At 28.9% G+C, this 22,026-nt stretch overlaps 1 protein-coding gene and 1 long non-coding RNA gene across 2 annotated transcripts in view; both read right to left on the bottom strand.

The window, feature by feature from the left end:
- Nucleotides 1–21,822, bottom strand: part of LOC135931798 (disks large homolog 2-like) — a 94,514-nt gene extending 72,692 nt beyond the window's left edge. The window contains exon 1 of the mRNA XM_065469094.1: nt 21,789–21,822. Within this exon, the coding sequence (XP_065325166.1) occupies nt 21,789–21,807 (19 nt within the window). The 5' untranslated portion in view covers nt 21,808–21,822. The remainder of the gene's footprint in view (nt 1–21,788) is intronic.
- On the bottom strand, nt 3,252–5,550 carry LOC135931800 (uncharacterized). Its single transcript, XR_010573169.1, has 5 exons — nt 5,224–5,550; nt 3,671–3,741; nt 3,546–3,624; nt 3,400–3,500; nt 3,252–3,361 (listed from the first exon to the last, which is right to left on the bottom strand). It is a non-coding gene; the product is annotated as an uncharacterized LOC135931800 (long non-coding RNA).
- Nucleotides 21,823–22,026: the final 204 nt, after the last annotated feature.

The raw sequence follows: 22,026 nt of genomic DNA on the forward strand, positions 1-22,026 counted from the left end.
GAACCATCTTGCTTTGGAATTTCGTTCATCTATTTAAGAGTACTCTCATTAGAATTTTCTTTCATCTTTGAAAAACCAACGACTATATTAGGGTCAAACGCACCCAAAAACGCTATATCTTGCTTGGACAAGGCGGCGTCCCGTCCCGGTTGGACGCTTGAATTTTTTATTTCTAAACTACTAAACCTAAAAATCTATAGTTAAATTTTCATAACATATCTCCTAGTCTGATAAAAAAAAATCCTTGTCATGATTTTGAGTCAGCCTAACGATAGTGTGCTCATTTAAATTTCGAGTTTTTTAAAATAATTAAATTAAATACATGATTATACAACAAAATCTGTAAAATTCTTAAAATCGCGTTTAGTTTAATAATAATCAATTTTAACAAACCAATTGTATGATAATCAGCTATTCTTGATAAAAGTAAGAGAAGAATGAATATTTTTTGAATAAAACTACCGTTTTTTTTAAAAAATAAAATAAAAAATCTGTTTTTAGTCAATATAGCGTTTGTAAATCTTTTTTTATCTAAAAAAAGAGAAAAGACCTTTATAAATCAAAAATGTTATCCACCTGACATAAAAAATAAATTTATGATTATTATAAAATAGCAAAACAATAATACAACATTAAAATGAATTCCCTAGTCAGAAGACACAAACTTTTTTTGGGAAAACATTTTAAGTAGAAAAGGATTTAATAAGATATTTATAATTCGTTCATGGATCATCATCTTATTATTCTTTGTAAATTTGTTACGTTTTATAAATACTACATTTGAAATAGGTAACAAAGGTCCTTTTCATCCGTCAAAATTGTATAAATATTTCGATCAAAGAAAAAAAAGAAATCCAAAAATGTCGCTATATCATCCGAATGGGAGCGCTATAAAAAATTAAACATTTCTGCTAGATTAAGATAACTCTCCCCCACGAGCGTCGCGAATGGATTGATTAAATCCCTTTTGTAGATCAAAAAATAAAAATATCCAAATATTTCGAAATTAGAGACAGTTGTATTTGTTTGATTTTAGTAGTTTTTATTTTTCATGAATATTATAATTTTTGATATAGCAATCCAAGAATATGATGATGAAAGTTATCAACATAAATACCAAACATGATGTGATTATATTTTCATAATACCAAAAAAAAATTATATTATAAAAAAAACTAATTTGTAAGAATAAATCCATTTTTCTAGAGAATTCAGCAGATAATCTAACCAGGATTCAAATCTCAGAGATAAATTGAAAAGAAAATACATAAATCTAATCAGTATACGAAACATTCCTTCCTTTTGTACCACTACAAAAAAAAATCCGATATGCGATTGGTTTGAATTAACACTTATTTTTAGGACCAACAGAAAAATCGTTTCAAATAAAAATTTCTATTTTCGTAAAGACCAAAATTGATGTTAATATTAAGTTAATTCAATTTTTTTTAGATAACGAATGTTTCCATAAGTAAATTATATATTTTAATCAGTGACCTGAATGAACTATAAAAAAATTAAGCAGTAAATAAATGAATATAAATTTTATCCGTTCAATTGAACTCATATGGATTTAAATTAGAATCTCTCTTTCTTCTCAAAAATGAAATCCAAATATCATTTTTTTACAAAGAGCAAAAATAAAATGACAAAAGAATTGTATTTTTTAAATATTTAGAGAAAGTTATTATTAATTATGATTAAATTTAAATCTTGTTGGTTCACAAAAGGATAAATAAAATTAGATTTTTTGCCTTAAAATGGTTAGGATTTAGGAAGGTTCCAAATTCGGGTCCCTTATTTTAATCACATAATATTAGACACAACCTTATAAAAAATACTTAAATTACATAGAACTCATTAGCAATGTGAGTACCACTGGTATCCGGTTTAGAGCACATTTAGGGGCAAATTAAAGATCTAGCGTAAGGCATAGAAATTCGTCGTTCTTAAATATTTTCGATTGTAAAAAGTTTTCTATTTACCTGATAATTTATTAACTATCGATTCCATCGGTATCCAAGATGTAGATTAATTAGGCAATAGATTATCAAATGGCATAACTTTTAGAATTTGATCCTTAAATTTATCCCCCCCCCTCCCTTTCACATTTTTAATATTTCGAAGGAAGTCTCAGGATTTTAATATATAACGATTTCTTATTATATATTCTTAGACAAATGCAAATTCTACTACTAATTTAATTACATATATTTTTTACAAAGAAGTAAACCTTTAAACACGTTGAATAGAATAGGTTATCGTTCATAATTTTATAAGGGGTTATGGTTAGCCAAAAACTTGATTGCATTTATTTATTATAATTATAAGATTTAAAGTTATTAAAACGTACAATTATTTATTTTTTAAAAAAAACCTATTAAAATTAAAAAGTCTTAGTAATTGGCAAATATTATTAATTATTCCTTTTTTAAGACTAATTAAAAATATACAGTATAACTTGCTTAATATTGTGTTCTTCAAGGGACTTAAAATTTAAAATCGAGAAATATTATAAATTAATCGGATTTAAATACTATCGGGGAACCTATGAGTAATGAGTTATGACGCACAATTCCAGATTTTTTTTTCTGCTTATTCCTATATTTCATTTTTAAGTACTTTTTTTCTCATAACGATAAATTCCTATACTTTGAATTTTATTTATTTTTAATCCTTTGATCTTTTTTTGTAACAGATTAATTGATATCATTCTCATTCACCATTTATATTAATAGATAAAAGATTTACACAATATCGTGGTTTCTTAGATTGTTGCGAGAATGTTAGTACGCTTCAAGATTTGAGGTTTCAATTTTGTTTTAAATTCATGAGATATACGTCATTTAAAAATCGGGGTTCGAAGGACCTCACCTTAAAAGAATCTGCATCGATCCCGATTTCAGAAATATTGCATGTTACGGGATTTCGCGATTTTTAATTTTAAGGGAATATCGTTTATTCTGCAGATATCGTAAAATTGACCATTTTAATTATGTATATATCAAAATGGCGGATAAAAAATTATTTTTTTATGTATCATTACTTTCCGACAATAATTTTAGCCAGGTTCGGTTTAGGGGAATATTTTTGAACCAGGGTTGCTTCCGAGTTCAGCTCAGGTTTAGGAATTTTTGAATTGATAAAAAAATATATATTTAACATTTAAAAAACTAAATTTAGCATAAAAAATAAAATTTTTATTTTATTTATAGGCAAAATATATCTAAAAATACAAAGCATAGTCATGTATCGATTTTAAAAATTTTATTTAGACGTATTAGCATAATATCTTCGTTGTTTGCACATCTTCGACTATGAATACATTTTAGATGTGAAAAAGAACTTTCAAGGCTAACCTCTATTAAATATAATTATATGAAAAGATGATAAATTAACTTGAGCTGCAGTAATAGAAAATATGATATTGGATAAAATATATAAAACAGGGTATTGAAGCTTAGCAGACTCCCAAAAATGTAAAATATTTTCCTTCTTATCTAATCTTTTAAAATCGCCAAATTCAATATTTATCGTTCTAATACTTTTATCTGAAACCTTTGACTCTCCTGCCTTTTATAGTTGTATCAATCTAAATTATCTTGTTCAATAACTTCATTCGAACTATTATAATCAGGTAAAAAGGGCGTGGATATAGGTTTAATCATACTCTATGAATTAATAAGATGCCTTTTCGCACAAATCTATTCATCATCATTAAGTAATATCTGTAATATGTACCTTAAATATTTAAATAAATTGAAAATATTAAAAAATCTCATTAAATTTTTAATATTTGTATTTACAATTTACAATTTACAACTATCTTATATAAAGCAATATTCAGTGAACCTGGTTGAACCCAGGTTCACAAATGCGGGGTTTCGAAAATTTTATAAAAGGGGTTCAAGTTCAGGTTCATAAATTTTTTCAAAATCATAGGTTTTCTTCTCCGGGTTCGGGTTAAGAATTCTTAACAATATTACATATTAATCATGGAAAAAAAAATTTAATTTAGAAAATATATCAGGTAGCAAGGTAGACACAGTTAGTGTTGTTAAACGGTTCGATGCCGATTTTTAAAAACAGTTAACTCAATATTTTATCCAAAAAAATATTATGCAAGCCTGGAAATTTTGTTCATAGATGCCATAAAGGTTTGGACATATTTTAGCGAAATCTCGAGGTTTAGGCAATATTTTTCTGGCTAAAATATTGAGTTAGCAGTTTTATAAAATCTGCTCAAATCTAGCGTTTAACAACACTGAACACAGTTCCCCTTTATTAATAGTTATTATTATTTATGAACTTACCATTTATAAAGAGGCAGGTGTTAATAGGTATTATACTTTAAATTTATTCTATTAGAATTAATTCCAAATTGAAAAGAATTATTTTTGAGGTTCAAAAACATCACTAGAATTAAAAAAATTATTCTAGCGATAAATAGATAGTGCAATTTCCAAGAAATTCACTTAATCTTAGGCGAGAGTATTTTCACAATAAAATTTATTGGGAATCTGTCTATGATTGGATGCTTAAAAAAATTTTAATTAAATTTAGAAATATTGTAGGCGTAAGTAGTGTAGTTAAACGGTTCGATTTGGAACGATTTTTAAAAACGGCTAACTCAATATTTTTCCCAAAAAAAAATACGCAAGCTTGAAGATTTTTCTCAGAGGTGGCATAAAAGTTTGGACATCTATAAGCAAAATCTCGAGGCTTGGGCAATATTTTTCTGACTAAAATATTAAATTAACCGTTTTTAAACGGCTCAAATCGAGCTGTTTAACAACACTAACCGTAAGTGCTAGATGATAGAAATAGATAATAAATGAGTATATATAATAAAAAAATTAGAACCTCGAATTACAGTTTATAAAATATATATATTATATTAATAAATAGTACTTCCACCAATAGTTGAAAACTCCAAAATATTTTTCGAACAAAAATAAATGATTTTTGATTTTTTAAAAGTAAAATACATTTAGAAAGATAAAATTTCCCAAATATTGAAAAAGGGTAGGGTATATACATACAAGAGTATAACTGGTAATAATATTTTCCTTTTTTTATCCCGTTAAATAAGCAGGACCGCTAACTTTTTCTAGTTGGGGCTCATTTTTTAAATAAAAAAATCAACATTAGCAAAAAAATTAAAAAATGAGCAAAAATAAAGAAAATATCTAAAAATTAACACAAAAAAATGTAATTCCTTACCTAAAATTTGTAGAAAAAAGGGACAATATTTAAATAAAATTCAATATTTTGCAGGAGTGTTTTCCAAAGTTTTCGAGGGAGTCTTGGGTTGATGAGCCTTTAAGCCACCACTCCTGATGATGCTGCCTTTAATAACTGTTTATTGCTGAAAAATAATATAGAGGTCAACGAAATTATAATATACTAATTTTAAATGTGCCAAAGAATTTTAGAATATTAATAAATAAATAAAATATTTTATTATGCGGAGACAATACGTGGGTAAAATTATTATAAATTTATGTAGAGAAAAAAAATAAGAATGTAATAATACCAAATTAAGCTAAAAGTGCGATGGGGGGAAAAAATCAATAAAATTTCAAAAAAATGTTTTTTCCTAAGCCAAAATATGGCGTATGAAAAATATTTGTAATTTGAGCCATAGGGTCCGCAACAAACGTTGATTTAAAATATTCTAATTTTATTGTAAATGTATAGTGTATCGATTTATTTTTGTGATCCCCAAAGCGGCTAAATCGACTTACTAAAATCCTCGCGTTTCATGGTTTAGCATTTTTTTTGGAACGCACCTGTAAATTGAGTCGAATAAGACGATTTAGAATGCATTAATATAAATTTGCTTTATCATTTATTATGATCATTTTTAAAGGTTAATAAGTTGTTTTTTTAAAATTTTATAGAATGGTTTAGTACGTTAATTAGTACTTACAGATTTACTACTAAATCGGATTGTTAATAATTATTGGTTTTAAAAAATAAATAAGTGCACCATCTTCAATCAAACATAAAATCTAACCATAAAAAAAGTTATCCTAATCCAAATGGTTTTTTGGGTGAAATGCCAAGATATTGCTTGGATATATAAAATATAAATAGCGCATGAATTTAGGAGCAAGTTTAGACCCCATTTCTAAAATATTAGGCTAAAAAATGACCTGTGCCGAATCTGACCAAAACTGGGCAATTTGTTAAAATCATTTCAGGCCATGCCAAACCAAATGTTTCCCGTGCAAGATATTTACTCAGGCCTGCCAGAAAACCTTTAATTGTTGACAGGCCAGTGCGGCCTGATCTCTTATTTTAATACCGTTTACGCTTCTCGTAACATTACCATCTTTAATTTATAGTCACAAAAATTAATAATTTAAATATTTCTTAGTAATTTCCAAGTTATATTGTTATTTTAGAACCCTTGAGAAACATTTTAAGCAAGTTTCTCCTAAAAACTAAGGCTTACAAATTTGCCATCGCTTAAAGAAAAGATCCACCATGTGATGAAGAAAAATAGGTTATGATTCAATTACTGTTATATTTGAAAAATAATATTATGGCAAAAAAAAGAAGCTTTTTGTTACATTACATTGCAACAAAATAAGAATAAGTGAAAATTGCATAAATTGAAATAAATGAAGCCCTATTGCGTGGAATAGGAAGACCCTGAAAAAAATAATATAAAGTACCCATAAAAACTTTTAAAAAAATTTTCTTCGTATTTAAATAAATAATAAATTATATTCTAAAGATTTAATTGCAAATCTGTTTTCATATTCAGGCTTTGTATAATTTTTTAAAAATTTTCCCTAGTATAATTATATTCATTCATTTTCAATAATAAAAAAAAAGAATCACTAAATTAATAAAAAGTAGTATAACTGATTACAAATATAATAATCGCAAAACTCTTTATTATAGCTTCTAAAAATTTTAAGCCCAGGACACACAATTTAATTTTTCCTAAATTATTTTTTAACCTTCAGGCTTACATTATATTATTTTGGCTAAAATCTTAAGGGCCGTTTTTAAAAATCGAATCAAATCCGTTTACTATACTTTACGTTAACATACAAGCCTGGCCTAAAAAATTTAAATTATAAAATAAACACATTTCTTATGAAATCACTAATTGTTTAGTTCTAATCCCAAGAGAAATATTTTATATCCATTTATTTTAATTTTTTTTTAAATAAATAAGCAAAAACATTTTCTAAGTTTAAGTTCAGCCCGATTTTTTCAAGCTTGGCTTCTGGAATTGGGTTTCATGCTTAATAGTTCTACTTTCCATTTTCATATTGATAGAATTAAGGCAATGTAAAGTTATGTTACGCACCTGAATAAGATTATACTGAAGGTTCCTCTTTATACACACTAACTAAAAATTTATCCACTTTATATAAAAAGAACATTAGTGATTTATAATATACGCGTCCCTTTTTATTGCTAAGAATCCATTTACAGGGAGCATTTATTTTATTTTTTCGATTAAATTATAATTTTTTTGATTTAAATCAAATATTATTGATTTTAAAAAAAAATATCTAATACATTTCAAATCTTTTTCCCTAATATAGGCATAAACTATTGTATTAGCAATATTTAAGAGTAAAAAAAATTTCCTCATAAAACAACGTACAATTAAAAAAAAAAATTTTAAGTGTTAACACGTTTATTTATCAATTTGCACGTTATCAGTTAAAAAGCATTATTTAAATAAAATACTTCAATTTATAAGCATTAATCTCAATAAAGTATTAAATCAATGTTATATTTATTAAACAGGACGGAAATAATTATGAAACTTCTTTTTTTTACATCTTCAAATTTAAACAATTTTATAATATTTTCATTTATTTTTTTATACAAAAAAAAATCAGGATTATCACAGCATCTAGAAAACTAAATCGAATTATGAAATATTCATATTAATTTATAAATTTCGAATCGAATAATTTTGTATACATTTTTGTATGAATGGAATACTTTTATTATTCGAATTTACATGAATAATTCTGTTTTTTTTAAATTAATTTTTCGTATATTATCAAACATTTTATTGCGTAATTCAATTCATACTCTTATGTAGATCGCTCTATTTGAGACAATTTAAAAAAAAGGCTAACTCAGCATTTTATCCAAATAAATATTAAGCAAGCCTTAATATTTTGTCCATATATGGCACAAAGATTTGGACATCTAATAATGAAATCTCGATGTTTAGGTAATATTTATCTAGTTAAAATATTGTTAGCCGTTTTTATCAAATGGAGCGATAATGCTTGACTACTCGTATGTATTATAAGATACAATTGTATATAATAAAATAAATTTATAAATAAAAGCCATGTTTCCATAAGGTTTTCCTAATTGTTTATTTTTATAGAAACATAATTTTTGATAATTATATACGCGCCTGTAAAAGTAGGCACTAATAAGATATAAAAAGCTCTATTATTTACCCCCCCCCCTTCTATTTGCAAAATCACCATTTATAAATATTTATTTTATTTTTATATAAGAAATTTAAAGTCACCATCAAAATCAAAAAATTAATACAGGGCAAATGCAATAAAAAATAAAAAATTTTGATTATAGTGAATTATTTTAAAACAAATTTTATTATGAATATTTTTAAAATAATTTATAAAAAAATATATTATTATTTGTTAATATTAATTTGGTTCAACCAAAACTACATAATTATTGACTACGGGTTAAATGATATCAAAAAAATAATGAATAAATACATATAATGATTGTAGACACTGCGACATGCCACCCTTTATGGGCCAGGAGCAGGCTTAGCTTATTATAGTCATAAACACAAAAAAATATTTTAATTCCAGGTAAGATAATGTCTTTACCTGTGATAAACTATTTACTATTGCAACATCAAATCCTCCCACAGCATGTCAATGGGGTTTACGATTGGAGTAGCTGACAATCTTTCTTGATCATTATCTGTAAGTTTCACATGACATAGTTCTCTATGGTTCATCTGAGATACTGGGTCTCTGCATATTAGCTATCAATTGAGATATCAAAGGTCTCTGCATATCGGTCACCAATTGAGATGTTGATGGTCTCTGTTCATCTGGAACTGAGGGATTGCCGATATATCATTTGAGATATCAAAGGTCTCTGCATATTGGTCACCAATTGAGATGTTGATGGTCTCTGTGCATCTGAAACTGAGAGATAGCCGATATGCAGAGACCCTCAGTATCTCAGACAAAACAGAGAACTATGTCACGTGAAACCTACAACTAATGATCAAGAAAGATTGTTGACTACTTCAATAGTAAATAAACCCCATGGACATGCTGTGGGAGGATTTAATGTTGCGATTAAATATTCAATCACAGATAAGGGCATTATCTTACCTGGAATTGTAAATAAATTTTTTTTTAAGCTCAGCATGCTCCTGGCCCATAGAGGAGTGGCATGTTGCAGTATCTACAATTATTATATGTATTTGTTCATTATTTTTCTTGATTTCATTTAACCCATCAATCAATAAGTATTATGTAGTTTTGATTGACCCAAAATAATAAAAAATATATTTTTTTATATATTATTTTATTGTAAAAAAAGAATGGAATTATTTTTTTTATATAATATTGATATATTCCTTTTTGTCTTAAAAAGAAAATGTTTTGATACTAAATACTCTCAAGCAATACAACATATAAAATTAGTTATAAATTTAGTTATCACAATTAAAACTTATATATGCAAAATATAGATAAATGTGGAATAATAATAATTAATTAATTGATTTAAACATGATTTTTATTAAAAAAATCCGTGATTTTGATCAATTCGAATTAATCCCCTAATATTTACCGAATATTTATGATATAATGTTTGACTTATTACTTTTATGAAATTAAAGTATTATCACATTAAAATGGTGTTGTTAAATGACTTGATTTGAGTCTTTTTAAAAATGGCTAACTTAATATTTTATTCAGAAAAATTTTATGCAAGCATCTTTTGCTCATATATGGCACAATGACATATACATCTATTAGCGAAATATTGAAGATAAGGCAATATTTTTCTGGCTAAAATATTAAGTGAGCCATTTTCAAAAATCGACTCAAATGAGCTATTCAAAAACGCTATTAAGATATATAAAAATTTGTGAATCATGGAAAAAAAAAATCCATGTTAAATATTTCTTATTCATCTTTTAACCCTTTATTGCTATATTTCAACATTAAAAAAAATCCTCTATTGCTCACCTGTAAAAACTTAAATAAAATAATCACTGAGATTGTTTAAAATGTTATTTTTTGATATTTATTGAAATTTTATAATATAGAATACAAAAATTACCAAATAATTTATAACTGGGGGAGGGACATATTTTTTCCACTGTGTATTATATACATTATTTTTTGTTATGAAAAGAAGAATCAATTTCTTTTATCGTTAATACATAGCGAAACTTTATAAATAAAACATTCCCAGGATGTCCTAGAACATTCACAGGATGTCCTAATATATTTTCCCAAGGGATTCCGAATCACTAGCAAGAATTTTTAAAGAAATATGATCCGATCCCTTTTTACTTGTATCATCAGCGACATATTTTTTATGAAATTTTAAAGGAGTCGATATTGGATTGCTTTGCAAGGATGATGATACACCCAAGTCAAGAATCTTTTGAGATAGAAGATTTTAGATAATTTTTAATCGAAATAGAGACCTCTTATATAATCACCAGAGCCGTAATCTGATATAAAACTTGGTGGAGGTATTGTAATTGCCCTCTAATTTAATTCAATTAGGTTGTCCTCGACTTCCTTTGAGTATATTTCAAAAGAAGAATCCGAATCAGTTGAATATATATCAGACAAGAAAATTTTATAAAAATATAATATTTTTAAAATATAAATGTAAAATAAGCATTGCACAGTGGGAAAAATGACCGGATACATTTTTTGCAACTGCCAAAAAAATAAATGATCATTTTTAAAAATATTGATATTTATGATAAATATATAGAATATATAAATGTTTCTTATCATTTTTTATTTATCAAATGTACCAGAATTTTGCTAAAGTAGATTTAAAAATTTTATAAAAAATGTTTTCTATAAAATAAAATAAAAAGGCGGGATTGATAAAATACGAAACTTTTTGCGTGCGAAAATATTTAAATAAACATAAATAATATAATTTTTTAAATGGGATAAATTTATACCATCTGTGTATTAAATAAAATAAAAAAATCAAGCCAGGTTAAATATGTCCCACCATGTATTAAAGGTCCTTTTTTAGGTGGGACAAATTTCAACCGGCTGTGTAATAAAGGGTTAATAGTTAAATTAAAGGATTAAATTTGCAAAAAATGTAATTATGATATATATAAGAACACATTATATGTCTTGGGACAACAAGGTTCAAAAGGGAGCAGCTAATTGAAATATCTGAATTTACCTAATTTTTCAAGTTCGGCCTAAAAAATTTTAAAAAAATTAGTCTGGCTTGGCCCACTCTAAACTCGAGCCGGAGGTAAAATACGGCTCAGACTCGAGCGGCTCAACGAGCCGTTTGAGCCGACTCCTGCGCCGATTTTATATTTAAAAATATATTATATATAAAAAAAAGAAATCAAATTCATAAAGAATTATACAAATTATTATTTTATATATATAATCAATCACCAGAGTTGTTAAAGGAGACTTTTAAATGGATCTAGATACATATACGAACCTTTAATTAGTGTTGTTAAACAGCTCGTTTTGAGCTGATTTTTAAAAACGGCTAACTCAATAGCCAGAAAAATATTGCTTAAGCCTCGAGATTTTGATAATATATGTCTAAGCCTTTGTTCCTTCTATGAGCAAAATCTTCAGTCTTGCGTAATATTTTTCTGGATAAAATATTGAGTTAGTATTTTTTTAAAATCGGCTCAAAACGAGCCGTTTAACAACACTACCTTTAATATTCCGTTACATTTAAAATCGGTGGCAAATATTTTTTCTTAATCCTAGGATAGGATCACATATACATGTAATTTTATTCATAGAAAGCAGACGCTAAATAACATATATCGTTTATTTTGAGTATTTGTAAAAATTAATTTCCATATTTAAATAAAAATCAATTTAAATTCAATCATTTAAAGAAATGCATCGAATTCCAATTTGAAAAATTGTATGTAAAATAACTGCTCAAATGGGGGGGGAGGTCAGGTCCTATAAAAGTTTTGGAGCCCCTTCATAAAATTTTAATTGGATTAATTTTTTTCTTCTAATTTTAGATGAATTTTTGCTACCATACCAATTTTAATAAATTAGAAAATCTAGCAGCGTCATTGATATTCAGAAACCGGAATTGCTAAAAATCGATTTTATATTCATGTTTTATGTTATCCATAAATTTGTAATGGAAAACTCATACATATTAATGAATAATTTCTTAGAGTACCGAGTTATGTTGGCACACTTCTTTAATCATTTATAAATTTACATATTAGGTTTCTTATAATTTCTATAAAGCGACCACATTTGTAAGTCACGAATTTAATTGTGGCAAATAGGGTGGTAAATTTCAAGTTTTTAAAAGTTTTTTAAAAAATTATCAAAAAGTTTTTACAATAATTATGAATGTTTTTTTTCACATTATGGAAATGTGCTACAACAAAACAAATCATATTATGGATGGGTTTTTTTTAATTTAATCTTCAATATGTTTCATTAGTAACTTATGTAACTTATTAATTATTTTTATATTCTTTTAGATAACTTATTATTTACTTTTTATATTATTTTTTGTTTTTGTACATCTTATTACATTACATTTTATATTATTATATATTATTTTTCATTATATTTATTTTAACATCTATTGTTATTTGATTTTAACATATTGTTTGAAATCTCATGTTTTTAAAAAAATGCCAACAAGTTTACTTCATGATCATGATCAATAAATTAAAATATTTGCTTAATTATATTAAAAACTACCAGACAAAATTAAACGATATATGGAATGGAATATTATATTAAATCAAATTAATTAAGCTATGTAGGAATTAAATTTATGTAAAAATATTCAAAAGAGAAATTTTATAATATTTTGAATGATTAATGTTAGCTTAAGGAAACCATAAGCACAATTATGTGCCATAAAGAATGAATATTGCTAAGAACATTTTTTTAGATATCAGTTCAAAATTGTAATGATATTTTTATCATGTAAAGTAATATATAAATCCTTGCTTAGCCATGAGGCCCATCATTTTTTAAAAACAATACCATTGAAGCACACAATTATTTTAAGCAAATAAATAAATTTATTTAGAACTTAAAAATCCGCTAACTTTTAATGAATAAATAAGTTTAATCTTAAAAAAAATTTTTTAAGATAAATACTCATTTTAAAAGAGAATTTGCTCAAAGAACGATAAAATAAGAGTTTCTATTTGAGAACAACAGCGAACTCTGTATATATATATATAAGTATGAAAAAATTGTATCTGTAAGTCGGCTAGGAGTCGGCTCAAATGGCTCATTGAGCCGCTCGAGACTGAGTCGTTTTTTACGACTAAAAACTCGACTCGAGTCGTGGCTTAGCCGTTTAACAACACTAATACTGAGCAACTTTTTTTATTTGTCATGAAAAAACTCATTCAAAATGAAAATAATTTGTCCACTCTAGGAAAATAATTCCCCGGAAAAAAAATCCTAGATTTTTAAGATATTAAAAATTACCAAATTATTAAAATAGGAGAAAAAATAATTTTTTTTTTCCAGGAATTATTTTCCGCTTACCAATTTGTGTCCACCCAGCCCAATCCAATTTTATTTAAATATTGGAAATTTTAATTTAATTGTAAAAAATAATGGCATCATGTTTCTCACAAGAATTTTAATACAACATCAATTTATTTCACAAAATTAAATTGCATAGCCCAATTTTTTTAAAAATATGTTAGGCTTGACCCAGTTTAAACCAAAATAATTTTTAAAAGATAAGCCTATCTTCTACATTCAATATTAAGTTTTTTAACATTCCTAAAATTATAATAATAAAAATAAATCCATTACTTTTATTAGTTTAACCCGATCTTAGTTGAATGTTTAAGGTTAAATACTAAATACCAAGATTATATCCATATATATAAAAAAAATTAATATAACAAATAATGTGATAAATATTAAGCTCTTTTCTTATTACATAAAAATTTAGATCAATTTTATAAAATTGAATATTTCAAATATTGTCAAATGATTTTAACTTTAAAATAAGACTAAATTTTGTTTATAATAAGACCAAATAAATAAATATAAAAGACATTAAGGTATAAATATATAGGCACATAAATACACTTAATTATAATTATAAATGAAATAAAGAAATAGCAAGCAAATTTTTTTTTAAAAGTGGCATTTTCTAAAAATAGCGCAAGTCATATGTCATAATAAGCGCAATCGCCCTTTATCGCTATATGAAACAGCAGAGCTACGCTTGGACTATCTCGTCTCATCTAATTGGGTTAAGAAATTTGGGGGTAGCCTATGAGATGAGCCCATCCACAATTTTTGGGCAGGCTGCAGTTATCTGTGCGCGCAAGAGGCGAAACCACTTGCTTAAACGACTATGGGAGATAAGAAGAGAGAGAAAAGCCCGTACCCGAATAAGTAAAATGTATATTATAGGGAGGGGTATTGGTTAATTTTAAGTTTATGGTCTATATTGAATTTGTTTATTTAATATAAATATGATATATTTTGTTAATAAACCTGCCTTACAACTTAAGAATATTAGATTAGAGAGGTGATAGTATAAGTTAAGTATATTTTGGATAGTTATATCAAGGTTAGGTACATGAGGAGTTTTATAAATAAATAAAAAAATGTATGTTCACCATGGCGGGAAGAAGGTGGTGCTTATGCTAAAGGGAGGGGGGGCTGAGAGATTTGGAGGGTGTAGGTAGCTGGATTTGATTTTTAGAAGCTTTTTTATTGAGCCTTTATTATTGTTTAGACGTATGAATTGTTCCATCATCAGATTTAGGCTTAAGCCTTCTTTTATCGTTCTGTACAGCCAATATGACTTGTATTTACCGTAGGTTTTACCTTCATGAGACAGGAGCCAGATTATAGCTTCATGAACTATGTTTTGTCTGAAGTTTCTGATGGTATGACCAAAGAGTTGGATGTTTCTTTTTTTGAGAGTAGTCTCGATCGAGACGTTTTTTGAGATTCGCCATAGGCTGGCATTTGAAATTAATCTTGGATAGAAAATACCGTTGAGCTGGCGCAGACAGCGGTTTACGAAAACTTGTATTTTCTTTGTCTGGGATTTATTTATTTCCCAAGTGTCGTTGCCGTAGAGGAGGACTGGAATGACTGTAGCGTTAAATATTCGGAGTCTCGTTTTGACTGAGATCTCTCTGGCTGTCCATAGTTTGTGATATTTCATGAAGGTTATTTTTGCATTTTTTAGTCGGGCTTCGATTTCGCTACTGATGTTTCCTTTATTATCAATAAGCACCCCAAGATATTTGAAATTATTGACTATCATTCCCCTCAAATGTTAAGTTATCTATTGATGCCTCTGGGGATGACATGATAAAAGTTTTATTGAAGTTGATGGTTAGGTCGACTTTGTTGCTTGTGGAAGCAGAGACTTGTTAGTAAGTCTATTGTCTCATCTCTTGACTTGGTAATTAAAACCAGGTCATCTGCGTACGAGATGATTCTTAGATGATTGATATTGTTATTGTTTGATGAGATCGACTAGGTTCATGGTGCTCGTGGTTTCTTTTATGATTTTGTGAATGATTATGTTGAAAAAAATAGGTGATAGAACGCACTCTTAATTCACTCCTATTCTGATCCTGAAGTAAGGAGATAAAGTACGGCCTAGCTGTAACCTAGCGCAAGAATTTTTGTAATGATATTTCAAGATTTTGATTATGTTTTGATAAACATTACATTCTACTAGAGCCTTCCAAAGGGCATAGTGTTTAACGGTGTCAAAGGCTTTGCTATAATCAATGAAAGTAAATATGAAGGGAAGTTTGTATCTGAAGCATTTTTGGAGGTGGATTTTGAGAGCTAGGATGGGTTCATTAATGTTCTTATTTGGCCTGTAGGCGCAAATATTACTTGACAGGAGGTTTTTGGTAGAAGCGAGGATTCTGTTCTTCAGGAGCACCATGAACACCTTTGAGACTGTGGAAGTGAGAGCGATGGCTCTGTAATCTGCGAACGATGAAGGATGGAATTTCTTGGGGAAGTTGCAGATTGTGAATTTATTCCGATCATCTAGGGTTTTGCCTGAATGCTATAATTTTGTGAATATGGTTAATAGATATTTAGAAGTGCTTTCTGGAGCGGCTTTCATATGTTCATTTCTGATCCCATCAGAGCCTGGAGCCCTATTGTTTTTTAGCTTGCTTATGGCTCTGTTGATTTCTATGAGGGAGAAATCGGAGTGGGGTAATGGCAAGCCTGTCTGTTGGAGGCTCACTATCTTGGAAGGGATCCTGGACTAGAAGGCTGACATATAGAAGTCTGTCCAGATGGCCATTTGCTCTTCAGGGTCTGTGTATTTGTTACCTCCTTGTAGAGTAAGTATGGGTAATTTCTTGAAGCATGTTGGTTTGCAAAAGTGTTTGAGCTTTTTGTAAGCGTCGTGAGTTTTGTTATTTCTTATATCCATTTCTATTTCTTCTGCTCTCTTTGCTAAGAAGATCCTTCGATCACTGCGTAGTAATCTCTGAATACGTCTTCATAGTACTAAATTGCGGCTGCTATCGTTTTTTATTGATAAGATTAAGTTGTTTTTTTTCTACTGAGAGCCATTCTCTTTTTGGTATTTGGCTATGATTTAGATTATTGTAGGCTTGGAAAATTGCATTTTTGAAATCTGACCAACATTTCTCTCATGATTTGGTAGGGAAGGACTGGATAATTCTAGCTATGTCTGAGCAGATTGTATCATTGTAGGCTGTTTTGTTTATGTTGGTGAAGTGCCATTTGGGAGTTTGTTCTGGCGCTGCGCGTGTTGTGCTATGGACGCGCCTGGTGTTATTGTTTCTCCATTCTTCACTTCGTATTTTTATATGTGCTTTAATTAATTTGTGATCTGATACATTTATATTTAGGATGGCCTTTACATCTGCAAACCAGCTGTGGATATTGGATAGGAAAATATCGATTTGGGAGGAGTGGCCACCCCTTGAGGGGTCATGAGGTGAGGAGGTTTATGTTTGAAGAAAGTGTTTTTGATTTGTAGATTGTTGTCAAAACATATTTGGAGAAGTTTTTTCCCATCCTTATCGTTGCTGTTATAAACTGTTGTGTTGCCTATAGTTTAGCTTACTTTGTATGTGTCATGACCTATTTTAGTATTTAAATCTTCCATCGCTATAATGTTGTATCTTTTTGGTAAGGAGCTTATCACGTTTTCTAGATGTTCCAAGAATAACATTCTTTCTGCAAGTTTTGGGGGGACGTAAACATTGAGGAGAATTGTGGGTTTGTAAGCGGTATTCAGGTATAGTACTGCGATTCTTTCAGTTATGGGGACAAATTTTATTATGTATTTTTTGAGCTAGGGTTGACATTTGGTCTTTGATGTAATTAATATTTAAGGAGGATAAGAAAAGGGATCCGTTTAGCATAGTTTTAATGGAGGGATTAAGATTCATGATGTAAGGTTTGGTAAAGAATTTAAGAAACGAGAAAATGGTTTTATTATATATATGACGCTGCTATCAAATGACTCCACCGACATAATAGGATTACAGGAAACTCACTCCCCCGACAACTATTAGGCCCAATTTACAAATTATATATACTACAGCTCTGCAACCATGGTCAACAAATGGTCAGTTGTGGCCTTCCTTATCAAAAATAAGCTCAAAAAATACATAATAAAATTTGTCCCCATAACTGAAAGAATCGCAGTACTATACCTGAATACCGCTTACAAACCCACAATTCTCCTCAATGTTTACGTCCCCCCAAAACTTGCAGAAAGAATGTTATTCTTGGAACATCTAGAAAACGTGATAAGCTCCTTACCAAAAAGATACAACATTATAGCGATGGGAGATTTCAATACTAAAATAGGTCATGACATAACATACAGTAAGCTAAACTATAGGCAACACAACAGTTTATAACAGCAACGATAAGGATGGGAAAAAACTTCTCCAAATATGTTTTGACAACAATCTAAAAATCGAAAACACTTTCTTCAAACATAAACCTCCTCACCTCATGACCTCCTCAAGAGGTGACCACTCCTCCCAAATCGACTTCTTCCTATCCAATATCCACAGCTGATTTGCAGATGTAAAGGTCATTTAAATAAAAATGCATCAGATCACAAATTAATTAAAGCACATATAAAAATACGAAGTGAAGAATGGAGAAACAATAACACCAGGCACGTCCATAGCACAACACGCGCAGCGCCAGAACAAACTCCCAAATGGCACTTCACCAACATAAACAAAACAGCCTACAATGATACAATCTGCTCAGACATAGCTAGAATTATCCAGGCCTTCCTACCAAATCATTAGAGAAATGTTAGTCAGATTTCAAAAATGCAATTTTCCACGCCTACAATAACCTAAATCATAGCCAAATACCAAAAAGAGAATGGCTCCCAATAGAAAAAAAAACTTAATCTTATCAATAAAAAACGATAGTAGCCGCAATTTAGTACTATGGAGACGTATTCAGAGATTACTACACAGTGATTGAAGGATCTTCTTAGCAAAGAGAGCAGAAGAAATAGAAATGGATATAAGAAATAATAAAACTCATGACGCTTACATAAAGCTCAAACACTTCTGCAAACCAGCATGCTTCAAGAAATTACCTATACTTACTCTAATAGGAGGTAACAAATACACAGACCCTGAAGAGCAAATGGCCTTCTGGACAGACCTATATATGTCAGCTATCGAGTCCCGGATCCCTTCCAAGATAGCTAGCCTCCAACAGACAGGCTTGCCATTACCCCACTCCGATTTCTCCCTCATAGAAATCAATAGAGCTATAAGCAAGCAAAAAAACTAGGGCTCCAGGCTCTGATGGTATCAGAAATGAACATATGACAGCCGCTCCAGAAAGCACTTCTAAATATCTATTAACCATATTCACAAAAATATAGCATTCAGGCAAAACCCCAGATGATTGGAATAAATTCACAATCTGTAACTTCCCCAAGAAATTCCATTCTTCATCGTTCGCAGATTACAGAGCCATCGCTCTCACTTCCACAGTCTCAAAGGTGTTCATGGTGCTCCTGAAGAACAGAATCCTTGCTTCTACCAAAAACCTCCTGTCAAGTAATATTTGCGCCTACAGGCCAAATAAGAACATTAACAAACCCATCCTAGCTCTCAAAATCCACCTCCAAAAATGTTTCAGATAAAAACTTCCATTCATATTTACTTTCATTGACTATAGCAAAGCCTTTGACACCGTTAAACAACATAATCAAAATCTTGAAATATCATTACAACAATTCTTGGGCTAGGTTACAGCTAGGCCGTACTTTCTCTCTTTACTTCAGGATCAGAAGAGGAGTGAAACAAGGGTGCATTCTATCACCCATTCTTTTCAACATAATCATACACAAAATCATAAAAGAAACCACGAGCACCATGAACCTAGTCTATCTTTCATCAAACAATAACAATATCAATCATCTAAGAATCATCTCGTACGCAGATGACCTGGTTCTAATTACCAAGTCAAGAGATGAGAGAATAGACTTACTAACAAGTCTCTGGTTCCACAGCAACAAAGTCGGCCAAACAATCAACTTCAATAAAACGTTTATCATGCCATCCCCAGAGGCGACAATAGATAACTTAACATTTGAGGGGAATGAAATCAGAATATTCAATAATTTCAAATATCTTGGCGTGCTTATTGATAATAAAAGGAAACATCGGCGAAAAGGAAACATCGGCAAAATCGAAGCCCGACTAAAAAAAATGCCAAAATAACCTTCATGACATATCACAATCTATGGACTCAGTCAAAACGAGACTCCGAATATTTAACGCTACAGTCATTCCAGTCTTCCTCTACGGCAGCGACATTTAGGAAATAAATAAATCCCAGACAAAGAAAATACAAGTTTTCGTAAACCGCTGTCTGCGCTCAACGGTATTTTTATCCAAGATTAATTTCAAATGCCAGCCTATGGCGAATCTCAAAAAACGTTCCGATCGAGACTACTTTCAAAAAAAGACACATCCAACTCTTTGGTCATACCATTAGAAACTTCAGACAACACATAGTTCATGAAGCTATAATCTGGCTCCAGTCTCATGAAGGTAAAACCTATGGTAAATACAAGTCATATTGGCTGTACAGAACGATAAAAGAAGTCTTAAGCCTAAATCTGATGATGGAACAATTCATACGTCTAAACAATAATAAAGGCTCAATAAAAAAGCTTCTAAAAATCAAATCCAGCTACCTACACTCTCCAAATCTCTCAGCCCCCCTCCCTTTAGCATAAGCACCACCTTCTTCCCGCCATGGTAAACATACATTTTTTTATTTATTTATAAAACTCCTCATGTACCTAACCTTGATATAACTATCCAAAATATACTTAACTTATACTATCACCCCTCTAATCTAATATTCTTAAGTAGTAAGGCAGGTTTATTAACAAAATATATCATATTTATATTAAATAAACAAATTCAATATAGACCATAAACTTAAAATTAACCAATACCCCTCCCTATAATATACATTTTACTTAATCGGGTACGGGCTTTTCTCTCTCTTCTTATCTCCCATAGGCGTTTAAGCAAGTGGTTTTGCCTCTTGCACACACAGGTAACTGCAGCTTGCCCAAAAATTGTGGATGGGCTCATCTCATAGGCTACCCCCAAATTTCTTAACCCAATTAGACAAGATAGTCCAAGCGTAGCTCTGTTGTTTCATATAGCGATAAAGGACGATTGCGCTTATTATGACGAGCCATTTTTTATGACTAAAAACTCTACTCGAGTCGTGGCTTAGCCGTTTAACAACACTAATACTGAGCAACTTATTTTATTTGTCATGAAAAAACTCATTCAAAATGAAAATTATTTGTCCACTCTAGGAAAATAATTCCCTGGAAAAAAAAATCTTCGATTTTTAAGATATTAAATTATTAAAATAGGAAAATGATTTTTTTTTTCCAGGAATTATTTTCCACTTACCAATTTGTGTCCACCCAGCCCAATCCAAATTTATTTAAATATTGGAAATTTTAATTTAATTGTAAAAAATATTGGCATCATGTTTCTCATAAGAATTTCAATACACCATCAATTTTAAAAATATGTTAGGCTTGACCCAGTTTAAACCAAAATAATTTTTAAAAGATAAGCCTATCTTCTACATTCAATATTAAGTTTTTTAACATTCCTAAAATAATAATAAAAATAAATCCATTACTTTTATTAGTTTAACCCAATCATAGTTGAATGTTTAAGGTTAAATACTAAATACCAAGATTATATCCAAATATATAATAAATTAATATAACAAATAATATGATAAATATTAAGCACTGTTCTTATTACATAAAAAATTAGATCAATTTTATAAAATTGAATATTTCAAATATTGTCAAATGATTTTAACTTTAAAATAAGACTAAATTTTGTTTATAATAAGACCTAATAAAAAAATATAAAAGGCATTAAGGTATAAATATATAGGGACATAAATACACTTAATTATAATTATAAATGAGAATAAATTGAAATAAAGAAATAGCAAGCAAACCTTTTTTTAAAAGAGGCATTTTAGCGCAATTTGTAGATAAAGAAAATATGAATGAATGTTGTATTTTTATATCATATGGTATCATACTTTACTATTTTTAAGTTATAATTCGGTATTGATTAACTATTCGCTAAATTTAGCTTAAGCCGAAAATTTATATGCTCAAATATCTTAAGCTTATTGCCCAATTTCTAAGTTTTTATAAATATTGTATTAATATTCTTTGGAAAAAATTAGA

Source organism: Gordionus sp. m RMFG-2023, chromosome 1, assembly GCF_954871325.1.
Source record: "Gordionus sp. m RMFG-2023 chromosome 1, tfGorSpeb1-WG-v2, whole genome shotgun sequence".
Lineage (NCBI taxonomy): Eukaryota > Metazoa > Nematomorpha > Gordioida > Chordodea > Parachordodidae > Gordionus > Gordionus sp. m RMFG-2023.